This window comes from Leiobunum rupestre, chromosome 11 (genome assembly GCF_980474605.1).
Source record: "Leiobunum rupestre chromosome 11, qqLeiRupe1.1.hap1, whole genome shotgun sequence".
Lineage (NCBI taxonomy): Eukaryota > Metazoa > Arthropoda > Arachnida > Opiliones > Sclerosomatidae > Leiobunum > Leiobunum rupestre.
Window position 1 is genome coordinate 4,663,648 of NC_143394.1, and position 19,003 is coordinate 4,682,650.

General features: G+C 33.9%; 3 protein-coding genes across 5 annotated transcripts in view; 1 reads left to right on the forward strand and 2 right to left on the reverse strand.

Moving 5' to 3' along the window:
* The first annotated feature begins 6,939 nt into the window (after positions 1-6,939).
* Positions 6,940-7,911, forward strand: mRpS10 (mitochondrial ribosomal protein S10). Its single transcript, XM_090162538.1, has one exon. The coding sequence runs from the start codon at positions 7,028-7,030 to the stop codon at positions 7,541-7,543; it is 516 nt and encodes a 171-aa protein (XP_090018664.1). The 5' UTR covers positions 6,940-7,027; the 3' UTR covers positions 7,544-7,911.
* On the reverse strand, positions 7,640-10,461 carry LOC149921165 (katanin p60 ATPase-containing subunit A-like 2). 2 transcript variants are annotated; one of them, XM_090162536.1, is made up of 15 exons: positions 10,314-10,461; positions 10,172-10,245; positions 9,956-10,119; positions 9,838-9,895; positions 9,603-9,771; positions 9,452-9,541; positions 9,295-9,390; positions 9,132-9,230; positions 9,010-9,073; positions 8,822-8,940; positions 8,655-8,749; positions 8,467-8,574; positions 8,078-8,252; positions 7,905-8,007; positions 7,640-7,844 (listed from the first exon to the last, which is right to left on the reverse strand). In XM_090162536.1, exons 1-15 carry the CDS (start codon positions 10,356-10,358, stop codon positions 7,708-7,710), a joined length of 1,596 nt encoding a protein of 531 aa, XP_090018662.1. In that variant the 5' UTR covers positions 10,359-10,461; the 3' UTR covers positions 7,640-7,707. The 2 variants fall into 2 exon arrangements, with proteins under 2 accessions (XP_090018662.1, XP_090018663.1); XM_090162537.1 differs by having other exon boundaries at positions 9,956-10,036; positions 10,120-10,245; positions 10,314-10,325.
* Positions 10,462-10,584: 123 nt separating this feature from the next.
* Mef2 (myocyte enhancer factor 2) overlaps positions 10,585-19,003 on the reverse strand; it is a 146,207-nt gene continuing 137,788 nt past the window's right edge. For both annotated transcript variants that reach the window (XM_090163857.1, XM_090163858.1), the window contains 6 exons: positions 17,975-18,139; positions 17,764-17,899; positions 17,419-17,612; positions 16,703-16,802; positions 16,406-16,532; positions 10,585-14,003 (listed from right to left, as the gene is read on the reverse strand). In XM_090163857.1, coding sequence (XP_090019983.1) covers positions 13,715-14,003; positions 16,406-16,532; positions 16,703-16,802; positions 17,419-17,612; positions 17,764-17,899; positions 17,975-18,139 — 1,011 coding nt within the window. In that variant the 3' untranslated portion in view covers positions 10,585-13,714. The remainder of the gene's footprint in view (positions 14,004-16,405; positions 16,533-16,702; positions 16,803-17,418; positions 17,613-17,763; positions 17,900-17,974; positions 18,140-19,003) is intronic.

Genomic DNA, 19,003 nt, shown 5'->3' on the forward strand with positions numbered 1-19,003 from the left:
GCTAACTAAACACAGACCACGACATATAAGGAATGGAAACAAGTTGTGACAACTGAAGCGAATGATAAGGCTACCTCTAATTGGCATGCTGCTGTTAGATAAAAACAAAGTCTCCAAGTGTACGCAAGTAAAACCAAACCCCACACAAAAGAGTTCTATAAAGGGACTTGGTACAGTGGTTTGCTATTCCAGGCTAGAACGGGGGCACCGCTTACCAGTTATAGACAGTCCCAACTGTTTGCTTTTCCCCCACACTACCGCCTGTGTGGGGCAACACAGGAAAACATCCGCCACATATTATTAGAATGCCCCGCGACTTCAACTGAAGATAGCTCTGAGTGGAAGGTTGCGCACACAGACACTGACATAAAACATATATTGGGACTTGACCTGGAACCCAACCAGACCTGGCACCCGCAGATGGTATCCTCTATCCTCGGCCGTTGGCAAGTAAAGAAGCGGAATGCACACACTTAAACCTTGAGGGATACAACCCGCAATTACCACCTGTACATCATATGTTTTGTAATGTATCTAAACAAAAATCCAAAATTGTTAAAAAATGTTCAAAAATGTTAGAAAACTTTATATAAATTTTAAAATAATTTCAGAAATGATAGAGTATGCTATGTCAGCTCCTTGGCGGAACCACTCTACGGCCTCTCATTGGCTGAAGGTTCAAGGCGAACTGGCGTCAAGCTCGGCCGTAGGCGGCAGCATTCTAGTTACCTATGAGATTTCTATGGCTCCAATAAAATCCTTTAAACAAACCGGATTGAACAACCAAGGCTTAGGAGCTAAAATGAACTACAAAATAGTGTCAAGTTCTGTTAATGTAATTAATTTGTAAATTAATGAAGTTCTCGGAGACTCACGTTCTAAAATAAATTTGCATTGTCAAATAAAAGAAACACCGCTTATTTCCAAGCCTGGTTCCGGTGCGAACTCAGTAAGTGCCTCACGAGAAAACGGGCTATCGAGAAACGCCGAGATTTCGAATCTAGGGTACGTAGTTATATTATCTTTGGACCCAGTGACCACCACTTATTTCCAAGCCTGCGCATCCGTCGGTGGCGGCCTCTCCCGCTAGTTTTGTAACTAAAAAAGCCTACCTTCGTAACGGATAAAGGATATTGTTAAAAGAGGGCGTTTCTGATTTCTATGGGCAGTACTAAAATTAAATATGGTAAAATAGTTTTTCGTAGAGATAACGTAATAAATTTCATAATAGAAACTTTTAGTAAAAAAATTAGACAAATATTAAGTTTTAGTAAAAGATTTCCAAAAAAGTAACTTTAACTTAAAAAAGTAACCCAGTATCAGCGCTGCATTCAAAATTATCTCGAAAGGCTGAAAGTTTCAGTTAAAGAACATTCATATTCAAAAGTCGTCTGCTGTTTTTTCATACATTTAGTTGACAGGTATTAAATTAGATGGCGCTATCTTTTCTAAGCTCGAAGCCTATACGGGTGTATACTTCATAGTGTATATTTTTAAGGAAGTGATTCCTAACTTCGTATTCAGGTCGGTGGCTCGGCCGGGACAAATGACGCCAAACCCCTGTAATGCTAAGACGGTGCACGGGGTATATAAATACTATAGTCTTATGACTAGTGGGGGTAAAAATGGTGGTATAAAAACCAGAAGGACAGCCAAAATTCGGCTTTACCCGTCAGAATTGAAATAGGAGTTTATTATCACTTGAGTTACATGACTTTGGCTAATCACAATTTTTTTTAAATAAAATGGGATTGATGAATGATGAATTTATGATTCGACATTTTTTATGAATATTTAAGTAAATTTTTCACTAGTCCAATTGGCTTGTGAGCCCCCAGATTTCGATTAATTTTAGTAGTCAGAGCATTTATTTTAGTAGTCAGAGCATTTATTTTAGTAGTCAGAGCATTTATTTTAGTAGTCAGAGCATTTATTTTAGTAGGCATATGCCGTGATTAATGCCTTATGACCAACCATGTTCGTGAATCGTCCAGGCACAAAATATAAAAAGGTTGATACTACCATTGAGTTGAGAATAATATAGAGCCCCAGTCCGTATTTTCTCCATAGGCTTTAAGCTTACCATTACGATAATGCATTGTAAAAATGCATTCTCGTCTCACGCCAGACGGCATGCGCATGCAAGTCAAGGAGACATTAATGCTCTGTGAAAGGATGTTTAATATTGTCAACAGAAGGCGCCAGGCGTACTTTGATAAAGTTCCTTAATTTTCAGTACCGTTGCCACTAATGGTAAGCTTAAAGCCTATGGAGAAAATCTGGTCCGGGGCTCTTTATTATTCTCAACTCAATGGATACTACTAGCGCAAGATCTATTCAATTCTATCAGAAGTAAATGAACCAAAGTTATCAGACCGCTATATTGGCCATGTTGGAGACGATTTCCTTATGGAATCATAGTTGAAAGCATCCTTTAAAATTTCACGGGCCACCTACCGTTTCTCTGAGAAAACAGCTAAGCACCGTACTGATGTTACCCATTGTTAGGCTTAAAGGGGCTCAAAAGTTCAGTGGCAAAATGTGTGTAGAGTCAGTAAAGTGCGAAATTTACGGTTGACTCTGCCCGCCTCTGCCAAGGCCGAGTGAGGGGTTGGGGGGAATGAAAAGCATGCTCAATTTTCTTTTTTTTTTGCCACCGAACTTTGGAGCCCCTTTAAGTCAAGGGGGTCTCGATCAAGAAGATGTTTGAAAAAATATCTGTACGAGTTAAAATTGATGACGTCATCTTGGATTAATAATAAAAGCTAACGCTTACTGGATATTTCACTCTCGGTTTTCCGCGTCCACCAAACTTTGGGATTGCTTTCAGCGCCATCTGTCGATTTTTCGCGTTTTGGTGGGACAAGCTTTTTAAGGAGGGCGCACGTGTTTCTCCACGTGGTTGATTATTACCCAAGGTTATTCTCTCTTGCATAGAAATTATTATTGTTTTTAGTTTTTAAGTAAGTGCCACATACCGTTTAATTAATAATTAATAATGACTTAACTATAAATAGCTTACAATGATTCCACACGAAACCGAAAACAGAATTCAAATTTCAAACTACCGTTATTTAACTTATTTTTGAAATATCGCGCACGCGCCGCGAAGATTGTCCCACTAAATTGTCCCCTCCCCTCCTCGCTAACCCACCGTCTTCTCCAAAGTTTGAGAGACGCCCATGAGGCGTGAATGCGTTGACGAACAGACGAAGGTACGTGTGAAATATCCAGTAAGCGTTAGCTTTTATTATTAATCCAAGACGTCATCCATATGAGCCTCTGTTGATTTTCAATACGATATCATCTGGGTGACGTCACGATTTTTCATAGCAACGCAAAACCCGTAATATTTTGATAAAAAACCATACGATCGAGGTAACCTTATAGTTCCCTTTTTTACGAACCTTGGGCTTAATTTACATTTTAGTGGATAAAATAACACGTGATATTGAAAATAATGATTCCTGTCTTAACATAATTTCAAAACGCGCGCGCGCTCACGATTTTTCACGTAATTTTTAGAGCGCGCGCTAAAATCACAGAATTACATTCAGCGTTTACATACGGAATATAGTACCTACAATTATAGGTGCTTAAATAAAACATCTTCCCAGAAATTGCCAAGAAGTAATATTTCCGACAGCCAGGACTCATAAGTTACTATTTATATGGTGCTTGTTGAAATATTAGAAAGCTGGAAACTTTTCTCGAACGTAACATCGGTTTTTTGCTAAGCCTTAAAGTTACCTGGTTAAAAGGAAACACTTGAAATTAGTTTTCATCTTTTTCCGAAAGATAATTTTATACGAAATTAATTAACTCTGCCTCCATGAGAAGCCTTAAAATTGCCCGGTAATATAAAAATATTCCGTATAATTTTAATTATTTATACCATAAGAGGATGATAATAATAATAATATTATCTTCTTATACTTAGTTTTAGTAATATTATATATTTTACCTTAAAATATATTATCGAAAATTAACATTAGTCGACGCATTTCTTATCTGACGCAAAATTCTCATGAGGGCAAAAACGCGTCTCAAATTGGCTAAATATGACTTTTTGGCTAGCCATTCTAACCGTTTAACCGACCGACCGGAAATTATAGTTCCTTCCCAGATGAATTTGGAGAGGGGAATAAAAGTTAAGTTAGAAGAGACCACCTATGGACTGTGAGAAGGATGATAAAATACGCGAAAAAGTAGATTAGTCCATAATTAAAAGGGATAATATATCTAAATCCTAAACAAATTTGAAGAAATTAAAAAACTTACTAAAAACTCGTACCGATAGGTCTTCGAGCGAATCTCGGATCAAATAGATCTTCGAGTAATAAACTACATAAAAACTAAATAAAATAGCCAGAAAGTCCAACGGTAGACCGGTTTCGTTCTATTTGGAACTCATTAGTACCGTGCGGGAAATCTGGCTGGCGACTGTTATATCGAAAAGAGAAACTAAGCCTAAACATTAAAAATTTCAAAACGCGTTGCATAGCAACGGAAAGCCGAAAAGGGGGGAGTGTGGTGGAGAGTAGTATATACGATAAGTTAAGTTAGAAGAGACCACCTATGGACTGTGAGAAGGATGATAAAATACGCGAAAAAGTAGATTAGTCCATAATTAAAAGGGATAATATATCTAAATCCTAAACAAATTTGAAGAAATTAAAAAACTTACTAAAAACTCGTACCGATAGGTCTTCGAGCGAATCTCGGATCAAATAGATCTTCGAGTAATAAACTACATAAAAACTAAATAAAATAGCCAGAAAGTCCAACGGTAGACCGGTTTCGTTCTATTTGGAACTCATTAGTACCGTGCGGGAAATCTGGCTGGCGACTGTTATATCGAAAAGAGAAACTAAGCCTAAACATTAAAAATTTCAAAACGCGTTGCATAGCAACGGAAAGCCGAAAAGGGGGGAGTGTGGTGGAGAGTAGTATATACGATAAGTTAAGTTAGAAGAGACCACCTATGGACTGTGAGAAGGATGATAAAATACGCGAAAAAGTAGATTAGTCCATAATTAAAAGGGATAATATATCTAAATCCTAAACAAATTTGAAGAAATTAAAAAACTTACTAAAAACTCTTACCGATAGGTCTTCGAGCGAATCTCGGATCAAATAGATCTTCGAGTAATAAACTACATAAAAACTAAATAAAATAGCCAGAAATTCCAACGGTAGACCGGTTTCGTTCTATTTGGAACTCATCAGTACCGTGCGGGAAATCTGGCTGGCGACTGTTATATCGAAAAGAGAAACTAAGCCTAAACATTAAAAATTTCAAAACGCGTTGCATAGCAACGGAAAGCCGAAAAGGGGGGAGTGTGGTGGAGAGTAGTATATACGATAAGTTAAGTTAGAAGAGACCACCTATGGACTGTGAGAAGGATGATAAAATACGCGAAAAAGTAGATTAGTCCATAATTAAAAGGGATAATATATCTAAATCCTAAACAAATTTGAAGAAATTAAAAACTTACTAAAAACTCGTACCGATAGGTCTTCGAGCGAATCTCGGATCAAATAGATCTTCGAGTAATAAACTACATAAAAACTAAATAAAATAGCCAGAAATTCCAACGGTAGACCGGTTTCGTTCTATTTGGAACTCATCAGTACCGTGCGGGAAATCTGGCTGGCGACTGTTATATCGAAAAGAGAAACTAAGCCTAAACATTAAAAATTTCAAAACGCGTTGCATAGCAACGGAAAGCCGAAAAGGGGGGAGTGTGGTGGAGAGTAGTATATACGATAAGTTAAGTTAGAAGAGACCACCTATGGACTGTGAGAAGGATGATAAAATACGCGAAAAAGTAGATTAGTCCATAATTAAAAGGGATAATATATCTAAATCCTAAACAAATTTGAAGAAATTAAAAACTTACTAAAAACTCGTACCGATAGGTCTTCGAGCGAATCTCGGATCAAATAGATCTTCGAGTAATAAACTACATAAAAACTAAATAAAATAGCCAGAAATTCCAACGGTAGACCGGTTTCGTTCTATTTGGAACTCATCAGTACCGTGCGGGAAATCTGGCTGGCGACTGTTATATCGAAAAGAGAAACTAAGCCTAAACATTAAAAATTTCAAAACGCGTTGCATAGCAACGGAAAGCCGAAAAGGGGGGAGTGTGGTGGAGAGTAGTATATACGATAAGTTAAGTTAGAAGAGACCACCTATGGACTGTGAGAAGGATGATAAAATACGCGAAAAAGTAGATTAGTCCATAATTAAAAGGGATAATATATCTAAATCCTAAACAAATTTGAAGAAATTAAAAAACTTACTAAAAACTCGTACCGATAGGTCTTCGAGCGAATCTCGGATCAAATAGATCTTCGAGTAATAAACTACATAAAAACTAAGTTTTTTAATTTCTTCAAATTTGTTTAGGATTTAGATATATTATCCCTTTTAATTATGGACTAATCTACTTTTTCGCGTATTTTATCGAGGGGAATAAAAACCGAGTATCTTTTATTGAAGCGTCCATTCTCTAGTGCAATTTATCGTGGGAGTAGATGGGGCTATACATCAGCTTCATTTTAACTAGATTTCAATAAAGAAAATGCCTCCCAGTTTTCATGTCAATTCCAATAAACTTTCGTTAACTTACTTCCTAAAAAGTGCTATAATAATAATAATATCACCATAGAGAATACTCTATGGTATCACATGTTAATTGGAAAGTGCCACCGACGGTGTGTCGCGCGCCGTTATAAGTGAGAAACCCCCTAATGCTCTATAGCGTCATCTTCAGCATAGTCCGAATTAAAATATTTATCATTATAGATATAATTTAAAAGTAGATGGCGCTAGAAACCTCGTATTTGTTCAAATACCATAGTTTGTATTAGAGTTGCCAAAATACTGTGCACTTTAGTAATTGTGATGTTTTTTGTTTTCCGAAATTCTGAATGCGCCAGGAGGACGAACGCCGATCGCGCAACGATTGTCTCACTAAGGTCCGACTGTGTATTTCAGTGAACAGTTTGAGATCTCTAAATGTTTCCTTTATTAAGCAGAAATTTGCTTAATGTTTTCCGTCCTTTTAACGAATCTATAAAGTTCATTTGTTTAACAAATGTTAAAGCAGCAGAAGGGAAACCAGCAAGTGACTCTGTTGAAGCCCAAGTGGAAAATGACATTCTATATAGACAAATCGAAGTGGAATGCCGGGGCCATGATTCGGCTGTTCTGAAAAGCTATGAATATTTTGTGGTTAGAGCCGCGAAAAACCTGGGAATACATTTTGAAAAAAGCTGGGAACCACGGAAACTTCTTGAGCGATATACTCTACTCAAATCGGTACACGTACACAAAAAACACATGGTACAATATGAAATGAGAACTTACCTTAAAGTGATCCAGCTGAAATATCTCACAGGATCAACTGCTGATACTTACTTAGAGTACATCGAAAGAAATCTTCCTGAAGGAGTTGCATTAAAAGTTAAAAAATTTACTTGTGAAACGTTTCCCGAAAGTATCACAACAAAACCTGATGATGTTTCAAATTAAAGTTATGTTGTAGGGATAAATTAATTGCATTAGTAGAAATAAAACTAAATTTCACACAAGTCTATTTATTTAGCTTACAAGTAGAAGTTAAGACTATTTGTAAATTTCATTGTTGTAGATTAGTTTGCAAATTTTTGGAAGATCTTTTTGTAATATTTAATAAGTTACATGGAGCCATAATCACTCTGCCATTTAGTGTACATCTCACCCATACTTTGAGCTGAAGGCTTAGTTCGATTAATGGCGTTAACTACATTGTCTGTAGTGATTGGTTTCAGTAGCTTTTTTATTCTATCTTCATCTACAATACAAATTTTTTAATTATATTCTGTTTAATGTAAAATATAAAAAATATAGTTACCTTCTAACTCATCATCCAATATTTTAAAAACTGCCCTAAGGGAGTCCATCGCAGCTTCTTTGCAAACTAACTTAATATCAGCTCCCGAAAACCTTTCGGTTAACTAGTTAGTTAATATATTGGAAAAATTATGATGCGGAATGAATAATGAGAAAATAAAATTAATAACAAACTTCAGCTAGGTATTGGTAATCCAAATCAGCAACAGGAACTGAAATGTCTTCCTCTTGTAAAGTATCAGATTTGAAAGGAAGCAAATGCTCTATCATATCCTTGCGGGCGTTAGTATTTGGTAGTGGCACTAAAATTCTTTTTTCAAGTCGTCTTAACACTGCCATGTCTAAATCCCTGTTATATAAAACATATTCAACAGTAAATTTAGTCTTCAAACTTTTTAAACCTTTTGAGAAAGATTTCAAACACCTCAAGACATTATAAGAATGTATTTTTATATTTCAGTTTTCATATCTGGAAACCTAGGTATTTTGAAATATTTCATGATTTTTGGGGATGTATTCTGGAAATGGTTTTGGGCTTTTTTAAAAAAAAAATTCTTATTTACCAAGGCATGTTAGACGCAGCTAGCACAAAAACTAATTCATTTGAAGTACTAAGTCCATCCATTTGAACCAAAAGCTCAGTTTTCATGCGACGGCTCGCTTCGTGTTCTCTATTTTACGGTATTATTTATACTTAGTAATGAACTCTTTGTTACACATTAAATAAATAATTTTGAAATAGACACTAGACCCGCTTCCAGATGAGTCTCGTTTACACATTAGGGCGTCAAGTTCATCCAAAAAGATTGTCGATGGAGCTTGAAACCGAGCCATTTCAAATAAAACCTTTAATAAGTTAAAACAAAGTTTAATAAAGAAATCATACAACAAATTTAATTTTAAAAAGAAAATTCCTACCCTAATAAGTTTCTCCGAGTCACCCCTCCATTTACTCACAATAGAAGATGCAGATATGTTGAAAAATGTTGTATTGCATTCGGTCGCAACAGCTTTGGCCAACAGAGTCTTGCCATTTCCTTAAATTTAGCGGAAAAACTTATTAGCATAATATAAAGAATAATTCCATATCTTCAGATCATTAACACCTGGTGGACCAAAAAGCAGGAGGCCTTTCCATGGTGATAAAAGACCAGTAAATAGACGGGGATGCTATAAAAAATTAAGAAAGTATCAAACATTTCCAGTTTTCTTTATGTTTTTAATTTACCTTAATTGGATAAACTACAGACTCTTTAATAAGACGTTTGGCAGTGTCTAATCCGATAATGGTATCCCACTTTACGTTGGGATTTTCCAAAAAGATGTCCTATAAGAATTAAAAATATATTAACTTATTACGATACATTTTGTACAAATTAAATAAATATTACTTTAGAAATTATATCTGCTAAATTTTTAGATTCTAAATTAAAATTTAAAGAATTTTGGTTATTTGGTTTGTCCTTTCTGAAAGGTGACTGTGGAACCTAAGATTAAAAAATCTAATAGAAAATTTTATCACTATCTTTGAAATATTTGTCTAATAACCTTTTCACTTGATAATTGACAGTATTTCGAAAATGGAGTACCTTCAACGGACAAATCTGAATAAGTAACTGAGCTGTTTTGGCTTTCACACTAAAAAGACAACTGATGTCACAATTTGATCAATTATAGTTATTATTTTCATCTCTAATACCTTGTCATGCAATTTAGGTTTAGGGCGACCTTCTTGTTCAGATGTATCGTCACTGGGAGTTATATTTCTATTAGAACTTCTAGATGATATATTTAATCTTCCAGGTGAAGATTGTCGAATTGGTGAACTTGAAAAATATGATCCTACACTGGGATTTCTCACAGGTGGTCTTATTAAAAATTAAAATACATTGGGCTGATTTATTTATACCAATAAAAAACTATTTTAATTTTACCTTGGCTTCCCTACTGGCCTTCGGTTATTGTTTAAATTAAGATTAATATTATTTGGCTCTGGAATGTTTTTAAATATTAAAAATACATATAATCAGGCAAAATGTAACTTCCACATACCTGAGCTGTTTTTCTTGACTATATGGGGATATTGCCTAAATTTAACATATTGAAACGTTTCGTATTCTTGAAGAATGAGTTCTAAATGTATATTATCACAAACATAATACTGATCCATTTTAAACGACACTTCAGTTTTTAGCGCTTCTATAGTTTGCGAGTACCTTTGAAAAATGTGTTAGCTTGATAAATAGGTTTGAATGTCATTCTCATTACCCTTCATCCTTCAAATATTTATTAATTAAAACTATCAAGTTCCTTTTCCTAATTGTAGTCCTCTGCTCTTCTTTCTAAAAGCAATTAAAAGTAGCCTATATATTTAAAATTCAAATTATATATGAAAAAAGTATTTACAAACCTTTTCCATGACTTTCGAATACTGTAGTGATTGCAAGATCTCCATCTATTTCTACTCTACCAATAAGTTGAGTTATTTTAAATTGGAATTAAGACATATTCCAATAATTTGCTACAATGATCAACAGCTCCCTTAGACCTGTCTCCTGCCTCCATTAAGACTCTTTTCTGAGAATGCTGAAAAATCAATATCAAGCTTGCGAAACACTATATTATTGATTTGTTGGAATAAAAATGTGGAATTAAATTTTGTAAAATAAAAAAGTCATTAATAACATCTATTTTTTTATTTTGGGGCAGATAAAAATAATACAACTCCGCTGGACGATTTTTTCCCCCAACAGACAAGCTGGTAAGCACATTTTGAAAAAAAAAAGGTTTGAGTTGGGGTATCATAGTTAACATTTCTCCTCATAGTTTGTTTCAATATAATTTTGAGTATTTTCATATGGATGTCAGTTTAAGTTTATATTTCATAATAACAAAGATATTAATATATATTAACTTTTAGTGGTTTACCTCAATCATAGCTGGTTATTGCTTTAAAACATATGTTCGCTACTTATAATAGTTTTAATTGTGGCGATGAAAATTTTTGGCACGCTATTATTTACTGATATATATTTATATATATTCAACACTATATAAAGACCATTTTTAGTAAATGGCAGTCAATTTTTTATGGCACTCTTATCCAAGAAGCCAAGCAATTTTCAAACTCAATTTTCAGAGCCCTGCGTCCTACGATTATGTACATAAAAAGTTATGGAACAAAAACTTCTATATACAGCTTTGAAGTCATTGGTGCAATTTTGTACAAAGCAAAAAAAAAGTGTTTTAAAGAATTAAAATAAATCACAATTTATACACATTTAACACCAATTTTTTCCTTGGTATGTCTGATAATGTTATATTGTTAAAGTGACGTTTACTATGTCAGAACACTGAATTCAGGAACTACCAATATACTGAAAAACGTTCAGTATGCTTAAAAATATAAATTTATACTGACATCCATACAAATGCTGCGAATTTAAATCTGCTAGTAAAGGGAAACATAAAAGAGGGAGACAGTTTTTAAATTAAATTTTTTCCACAGTACTAAATTTGTAATACGTAAGTAACAGCATTAAAAAAGGCTGAGGATTTATTTTCTCACGATGGAATGGAAACTATGAAACAAACTGAAAAAAATGAAAAACACTGAAGCACACGATTCTATTGCACTATCAGTCACAAAAAAATGGTTGAAACAGTAAAAAATAGTCAAATTTCTTTCCTTTTTGTTTGGGAAAGCGAATAATTATATACCAGAAACTCTATACTTTCAACAAAAAATCTTTTCACTCAAAATTACACACTTTAAAAAACACTATATACCGTTTAGCGAATTAAAATATCAAAATTCATTTTTTATTCTTTTTATAATCATATTGTTCCAGCCATTTTAAAAGTAAAGTAAATGTAAATTAGATTATATTATTTTTCGACGTTTATTAAATCTAAAAACAAAATTGAAACTTCTTTTTAAGTTGATGAAAAAAATTTCCTTAAAACAACTTCTTGTACCCTGTTTTTCATCATACTTTTATTAATCATTTTCATAAACAGTAACCGGTACGTTTAATTAGTTTTTTTTCTCAGAGGATAGGGAAGTACAAACTATGTTCATATTATGTGCAATTTTCTGTTTAAACAGGGAATGTTTTACTATAGAGAAAATAATCTGATTCTAATACTATATGTCTGTTAAATTAAACGGACCCCAATCGTCGGGATCATCCGATTCTATTTATATTTATGTTTAGAAAAATGTTCAGTATTTCAACAATTTCTTTCAGTGGTTTTCTTCTTCTATAACTTATGGTTGTGTAACAAGCTTTGGTATAAAATTCATTCTAAACGCAACTATATTTTATATTCTCACTAACTTCCGACAGGCAATGTATATCGGGGATGGGCTGCATTTTTTCTATTTTAATTTATATTTTTTATACTTTGAATATATTTTAAACGCGTGTAATACTAATGTCATTTTCAGGGACAAATCCCAAAACCATCCCCTTTAGGTGAATATTTAGATATAAGGGTTTGGTTAATTTTCAACTCTTGGACTGCAGCTTTACGTGTGGTTTTTTTTATAAGGAGGGAAAAACTGGTGCACTTTTTGTTTTATTTCCGATCAATTTTTCATTTTCGCTATACCCATATAGTGTGTCGATTAACTAGGTTTCAACCAATGTACTTTTTTTGTATCGCGATATTTTTTGTTAAAATGAACGATATCACAATCTGTTAAGCCACAACCACGAAACAAACTAGTGGCAACAGTGGCATTGGGAAAAAGAGTAAAAGTAAATCGACTAAAATTATGCCAACGAGTGTATTTTAAGTCCCAATTCCTATATTTAAAGTATATCAAACTTTTTCTCATTTACAAAAAAAATTCCTGAGAAGCTCTTCTATAAACTTCTTAAATTTTTCCTTTACTTACCTAACAATATTTTAAAATTTACTATTTTGCGTAATATATTTTACTCTATTTCGAGGAACAAGTTTTTTTACGAGGGAAAAAATTTTATTATACTACTCAGCGCGTTTCAGTCGCTGTTTAGTTCATTTAAGTTTATATTTTGTGCTTCAAACCAACTGAAATATCAAGGAAGCCCCTTGTGCAAAAAAAACTTTTCACTTAATCAAAATAACTCAATAATAAAAACAATAAAAAATGGAAATATTTTCATTCAATACTTTCCATTTTGTTAATATATTTATATTTATATATATTTATATATAATGCACCCCTCTAAAATTGTCTTTTATGGTCCATGCGGCCTTTTACTACAGACAGCCACTCTTCCAAAAATATTTTTTTTTTAAACTGTCCAATTATTCAATATTCTTTGAAATTTAATTTGCAGGCACTATTTGGGATTTAATTTTCTTTTTTTTTTCATGAGGCAGCTAAGTGTCGCAAAAAACGAAAGGTTTTTTTTTAAAGATTATATTAATGTGTCACTCCGGATAGGGCTCCGTTTTAAATACAACTTTTTTGAACAGTGTTTTAAGTATTTTTCTCTATAAACATTAAAGAACAATTTTTGTTATTTCAACATTGGACTGATATATCTGCGAAACGAAAGCTTGTTTTATCACCGTTTATTTGGTATTGTCATTATATTTATGGATAAGGAGGTTTGTTTCTTTATTTTTCACGTAGCCACAATTTCACCACACTGCGACTTTATCAAATGGCACTCTCGCTAAAGAGTGGTTTAACATGTTTTTACGTCGACATAATATAAGGAAATCAACCGTATGTCAAAATCCTTCCCAAAACTCCTCACAAAATATTTTTGACCACATTTATAAGTGTTTTTAAAAACGATAAACTAGCATTCACTATGTGGCCCAGCCATCCGCAGTCAAACGCGGCCTCTTCTTACTGGATTGGGTGTCATAGTCCGAACTACCATTTGATGGGTCAGGCGACGAAGAAACCGGGGTGAGGGGTTGACCAGGTGAGAGATGGCTGCTACTGACGGAAGATGGCCGATGTAAGGAGATGGAATCGCGAGGTGGAGAAATGGGCTCACTCTTTATTTTGACTGACAGAGGAGATGAGGCGGGAGGTGGTGTACCGCTGTTAATGGATAGGTGGGGGAGTCCTGACCCGGCTGGGGTATTCGGGCTGGAAATAAAAAGTTACAAATATTTAGATAATAAACTAGGATATCATTATTATGAAAATTTACAATAAGTTGATAATATATTCAGAGGTGGAGATAAATTCTGAGCAGCTACGAGTAACTTTTTTGACAAATTGATTAATAATTTGGGTGCAGTGGTAATATAAACTACTACTACTTGTAACTTAGTTTGCTATGAATTAACATTGCAAATGAAATTATTTTGTACATTTTCATAAATACATTAAATTATAATAAATAGGCAACTAAATTCGAATGATTTTTAAATATAAACCATTTGACGTAAATCAGTCAACCCTGCAGTTAAGAAAATTCTCATGATACTCCCCCTCCGATACATTATAACAGAACTAGACAATTTTTTAGTATTTCCATTAACTTAAATGCAGAGAAATTGTTACAGAATTACGAAGTATAAAATTTATACATTAAACAATTATATCCATTTACTGGCCGAGCGAGCGAAATTTACCACAAAACAAAAAAAATCAGTGTATATGATAGCTGACATCAATAAGAATAAAAACTTATTTACGGATATTCCTATCAGTGTTTTAAACTGATTTACATAGGAGACCAGTTTACCTTAAAGGGCAACGCAAGTGGCCATGTAAGGGGGCGCTTGATTTTAAGTCATAAGTTGGTTTTCCAAGGGGGATTTTATACTTCGCGGAAACCTTATTCTCCTTGGTATAGAATACATATCATTTTTGCTTTCTTTTTAATGTAATTCTTTAGGTCATTTTTAAAATCATTAACTTCTTTTAACTCTTTGATTAAGATTTTCAATTTTCACACCCATTTAACTTATACAGGGTGACCACTGAAAAAACCCCAAAAAATTTATAGGAATATAGGAAATTCAACAGTCGATTTATAGGAGAATATAGGAGTATTTTCTTTAAAAAAAAACAGGAACATATAGGAGTATTATCTTTGATAATATAGTAACATATAGGAAATTTAAATTTGTGTTAATATAAAAGAAACTCTATTTAAGCAGACTACGATATTCTTATTTCCGTTCAGTGCAGTTCTTTAGAGAAGCAGTTTACATTTTATCAAAGGCATTAAGTACATCTGAAATTCGTAAAAACCGCACGAAATACAAAATAATATCTAATTATAGGAAAATATAGGAAAAATGGTTAAATTATAGGAAAATAAAGGAAAGCATTGAAATATAGGAAAAATTATAAAATAAAGGAAGAATGGTCACCCTGCTTATAATTAGAAGTGATTTTAAGTTTAAAATACTGATCAAGTTATCAGTCAAAGGAATTTAAAATACCGCAATTTTGATAATAAAAAATGGCCTTTAATACCTTTTTCTCATTTAAAAATATAAAGGGAGTATCTCATTTTCTAAAAACCACTGGCTCGCTCGGCTTTATAGTTGCATTGGATATTCTACTATAACACCTTGTTTAAAGTATAAAATTTATCAGTATCTGTCTGGTATTGCATTAAAAAACTGTTAAAACAATTTGAAAGAACTCTACACAAAAAATAATGGGTTAAACACACTAAAAACGCTACTCAACAAAATGTTAGTTCATTCTAAACAAAAATACACTACCATTCATGAAACTAGTGGACCATTCTCTTTTTTTTAGTAACTATACTTACAAAATTCACCTAATACGATTCAAACTACTATCACAATTTATCGTAGTAAAACAGAACCAGATTTCTACTCAAAGCCCGCAAATGGTTCAGCTATATCCACTTCGAAAAATGTTTTTGGTATTATTTTACTGCAAATGTTATCTAACATATCTTAAATAAAAAGACAGTGAAAGTTGAAAAATTGATGGTATAATGAATGAAAAATTAGCAATTAACAAATACATATTGAAATGTCCAATCAAACAATAAGGATTACTGTAGCTAATAAGATTTCCATCTTTTAAATGTTTGCACCAAATAGCCAAAAAATTTCCCACCCTTAAAATATGTTAGTTGATGTAACCAATAAGATTTTAATTACATTTTAGCAATAAAATACCAGACTTTTAAATTCTAACAAATGCAGTCAATAAAATTCTTTTATAATTACCATATATATATTATGGATGACAATAGGTAATCTTAAGGAAATTATTACTAACTAATTACTAATGATCTTGCAACTTTCACTGTCAGTTCTACTACAAACTTATTATTCGTTAATTGCATGCTATAGAACTTAAATAAGGATACCATGCAACATAATAGAGGCTTTCACATATTTAACACTATCACAAAAAATCATATAAGGACCACATGCACGAGAACTACCATTTACTACGCGTATAGGGAATAGAACGGAATAGTTTGCTACAGGCTCAACTCGAGGCGAGTGGTTATTTGTTTATGAATGAGTGACGCGTACGTGTCTCACCTTCCATGGCCGATACTGGCCGTGGTGGGTACGGCTGCAACCAGTGGGCTTTGAGTGGACCAGTTATGTATTAAACCAGGAGAATTGAAGCTAGACAGACCAACATCAGCACCCAGTTGAAAATCACCTAGAAATACAAGAGCTCAATGCCGCTACTAATCCCCAGAACTAAATAGTGGTAACTCTGGTATAATATCTATCGCGACAGCGTCAACGCAGTTACTAGTTTGTTAAGACGCAATACCTAACATAGATTAAGAATTTTATACGCAAATGATAAACCATAAATTTACTAACCAGGAAATGTTGTGGCTAGAGTGGACGGATACATGGGAGTGATACCGGGAGTGCCAACAGAAACGGGTGTGTTTAATGTGCTTCCAACTGATCTTGAGTTCTATATTTCAAAAAGGAAAAATATTACTTTTACTATTACAATTACCAAAATACTCAAATTTCAATTTAAATTCAGTCAGTTTGGCAACTCTATTCAGTAGTATGTTAACATTGCCTGCTAGGAAATCCTTACAGAGTACAAAGTAGAAATCGCTGGCCATTGTTACAAGGACTGTACATAAGGTTTTAGCATAAGTGTATAATATTGTGACTTAAGTGTGACACTTCCTATTTTTCACAAGCAAAAGTTTTACAGAGAGCTATTCACAAGACAGACAGCGCCTCGCTAGAGGGAATTTTCTTTTTGTGATGACGTCACTCCGTTACTAGCTCTCAGTAAAATATTCCTCTAAGCGACAAACTCATGGAACAATATTATAGACTTATGGTAATAGTCACTGAATTGAATCTAATTAGTTTGAAAATTAATGTTAAGTCATGTTCACTAGTCGAAAACTAGTAAACATTGAAAATTGGAAGGAGGATCAAGTCACAACCAATGGGGTGAACAGATTTTTGGGTTAAGGACTAAAAAAGAGCTCTTTACAGAAATTAACAAGACTAAATGCGAACTGAAAAAATATTATCCCAATTGTTTATGAGATATGGAGACTTACAAGCGAGGATGTAGCAGGATGCGAGCTGGGTATAAGCACCCTGAGACTACCACGGTGGTTACCAGGAGGTGAATTGCCTGGTTTGTTCATATGTTGCTTGTGGCTCAAACCAGGAGAACTGCTACCAGGAAGGGACGATGGAGAACTGGAGCGATGATAACCATTTGAAGTTGGGCCGTTGATATCTAATAAGCCTGAAAAGACAAATTATTCCATCAGTCTTTCACAATTGGAATACTGCAAAACCAGTTTGAATTGTCTTAAATTTAGTTTTTTGAAGTAAAAAAATATGAAACAAGTTATAAAGGAATTATTCAACGAGTGAGAAAGAGGCTTGTAACTTACCAGAAGAACTAGGTCGAGGACTGACGCTGGTATGGGTCATTTGAGGTGAAGGTTGCATTAAATTAACATCTTGTACGCCATAAGGAGCGTTAACTTGAACGGACATCGGGCCTAACCCTTGGTTTAACGATGGGCCCTGTAGAGGGAAAGAGTCGCAACTTGAGTTATAGAATTCCTCACAGACATTAGTCGATTTGAGTAAGTGTCGTACCCGGCTTCCGTTTAATTGCTGAACATTTCTCTGCATCATCATCTCAAACTCTTCATTAATTTTACTGTACTTGGCCTCCGACCGCGGGGTTAAGGAGTAATCTCCATCAGGTTCAGGACTGTCACAACCATTTGAAGAACCTTTGTGTTCTTTTTTACTTAATGCCTAAAAATAAATTGCACAATTAAAACTCAATTAGTACATAGCAAAAGTTGCAATTAGAAAAGTGCACAATAAATATTTTACGCTCATAATTTTACTTATAATTAAGAACTTAAAATGGCCGCATTTGAATTTTCCTAATATGGACTTGGTAGCATGAGGTCACGACGTACTTTTAGCTGTGGCCGCCATGCTGGTATGCTTTTTTTCCAATTGGAAAAAGCATGGGTTACATATTAACTACGTCATGCTGCCAAGTTCCTCAAAATAAGCTTGGAATAACCTCTGCAGGAGATTGGCTGAATAGTTATCACGAGGCAAGATAGGGGAGGAGCTACTTTATTTTCAATAATGTGTTTTAAACGCCTGCGCAGCCCTTTAACTGGAGCTAATATTTGTTAAATAGGCCCACAAGTTGTAATTAAAAAAAAAAGAGTAGTAGGAGTCCGTACTCCGTAGTCATGGCCGCCATTTTGGTCGCAAATTTTTTATCTTCAGGAAAGAAAGAGCATCATGGGTGACGTACTAGGACGTTAAAGTGCCATTATTCTATATTGTCTACCTTTAAAGGCCTAGGTTTTTTTCTGCCTGTCCCCCTTTAAATTAACTTAGTGGAGCACAAATACCCTGGTGGTAGGCCAACCGCTGAACATGTTGGCCTACTTTAAAGGGGGACAGGCAGAAGAAAACCTAGGCCTTTAAAGTGCTACTTCCCAATAAGAAACGCCATGTTTTAGAAGCCGTATTTCGTTTGCAATTTTGTGTTAAATTTTTAAATAAAAGCATAGAAAGGACTTATATGTATCAATATAAAGAGTTAAACAAGATATGTTCTAGGTAATATTTCATCCGAAAATCTATTAAAAC

Coding starts and splice junctions, on each gene's coding strand:
- mRpS10 (XM_090162538.1), top strand. CDS start 7,028: ATGTTTCCTTTATTAAGCAGAAATTTGCTTAATGTTTTCCGTCCTTTT.
- LOC149921165 (XM_090162536.1), bottom strand. CDS start 10,358: ATGGAGATCTTGCAATCACTACAGTATTCGAAAGTCATGGAAAAG. Junction 9,772..9,837: donor AGGCCAGTAGGGAAGCCAAG/GTAAAATTAAAA, acceptor ATTTTTAATAAG/ACCACCTGTGAGAAATCCCA. Junction 8,750..8,821: donor ACTCGGAGAAACTTATTAGG/GTAGGAATTTTC, acceptor AACTTATTAAAG/GTTTTATTTGAAATGGCTCG.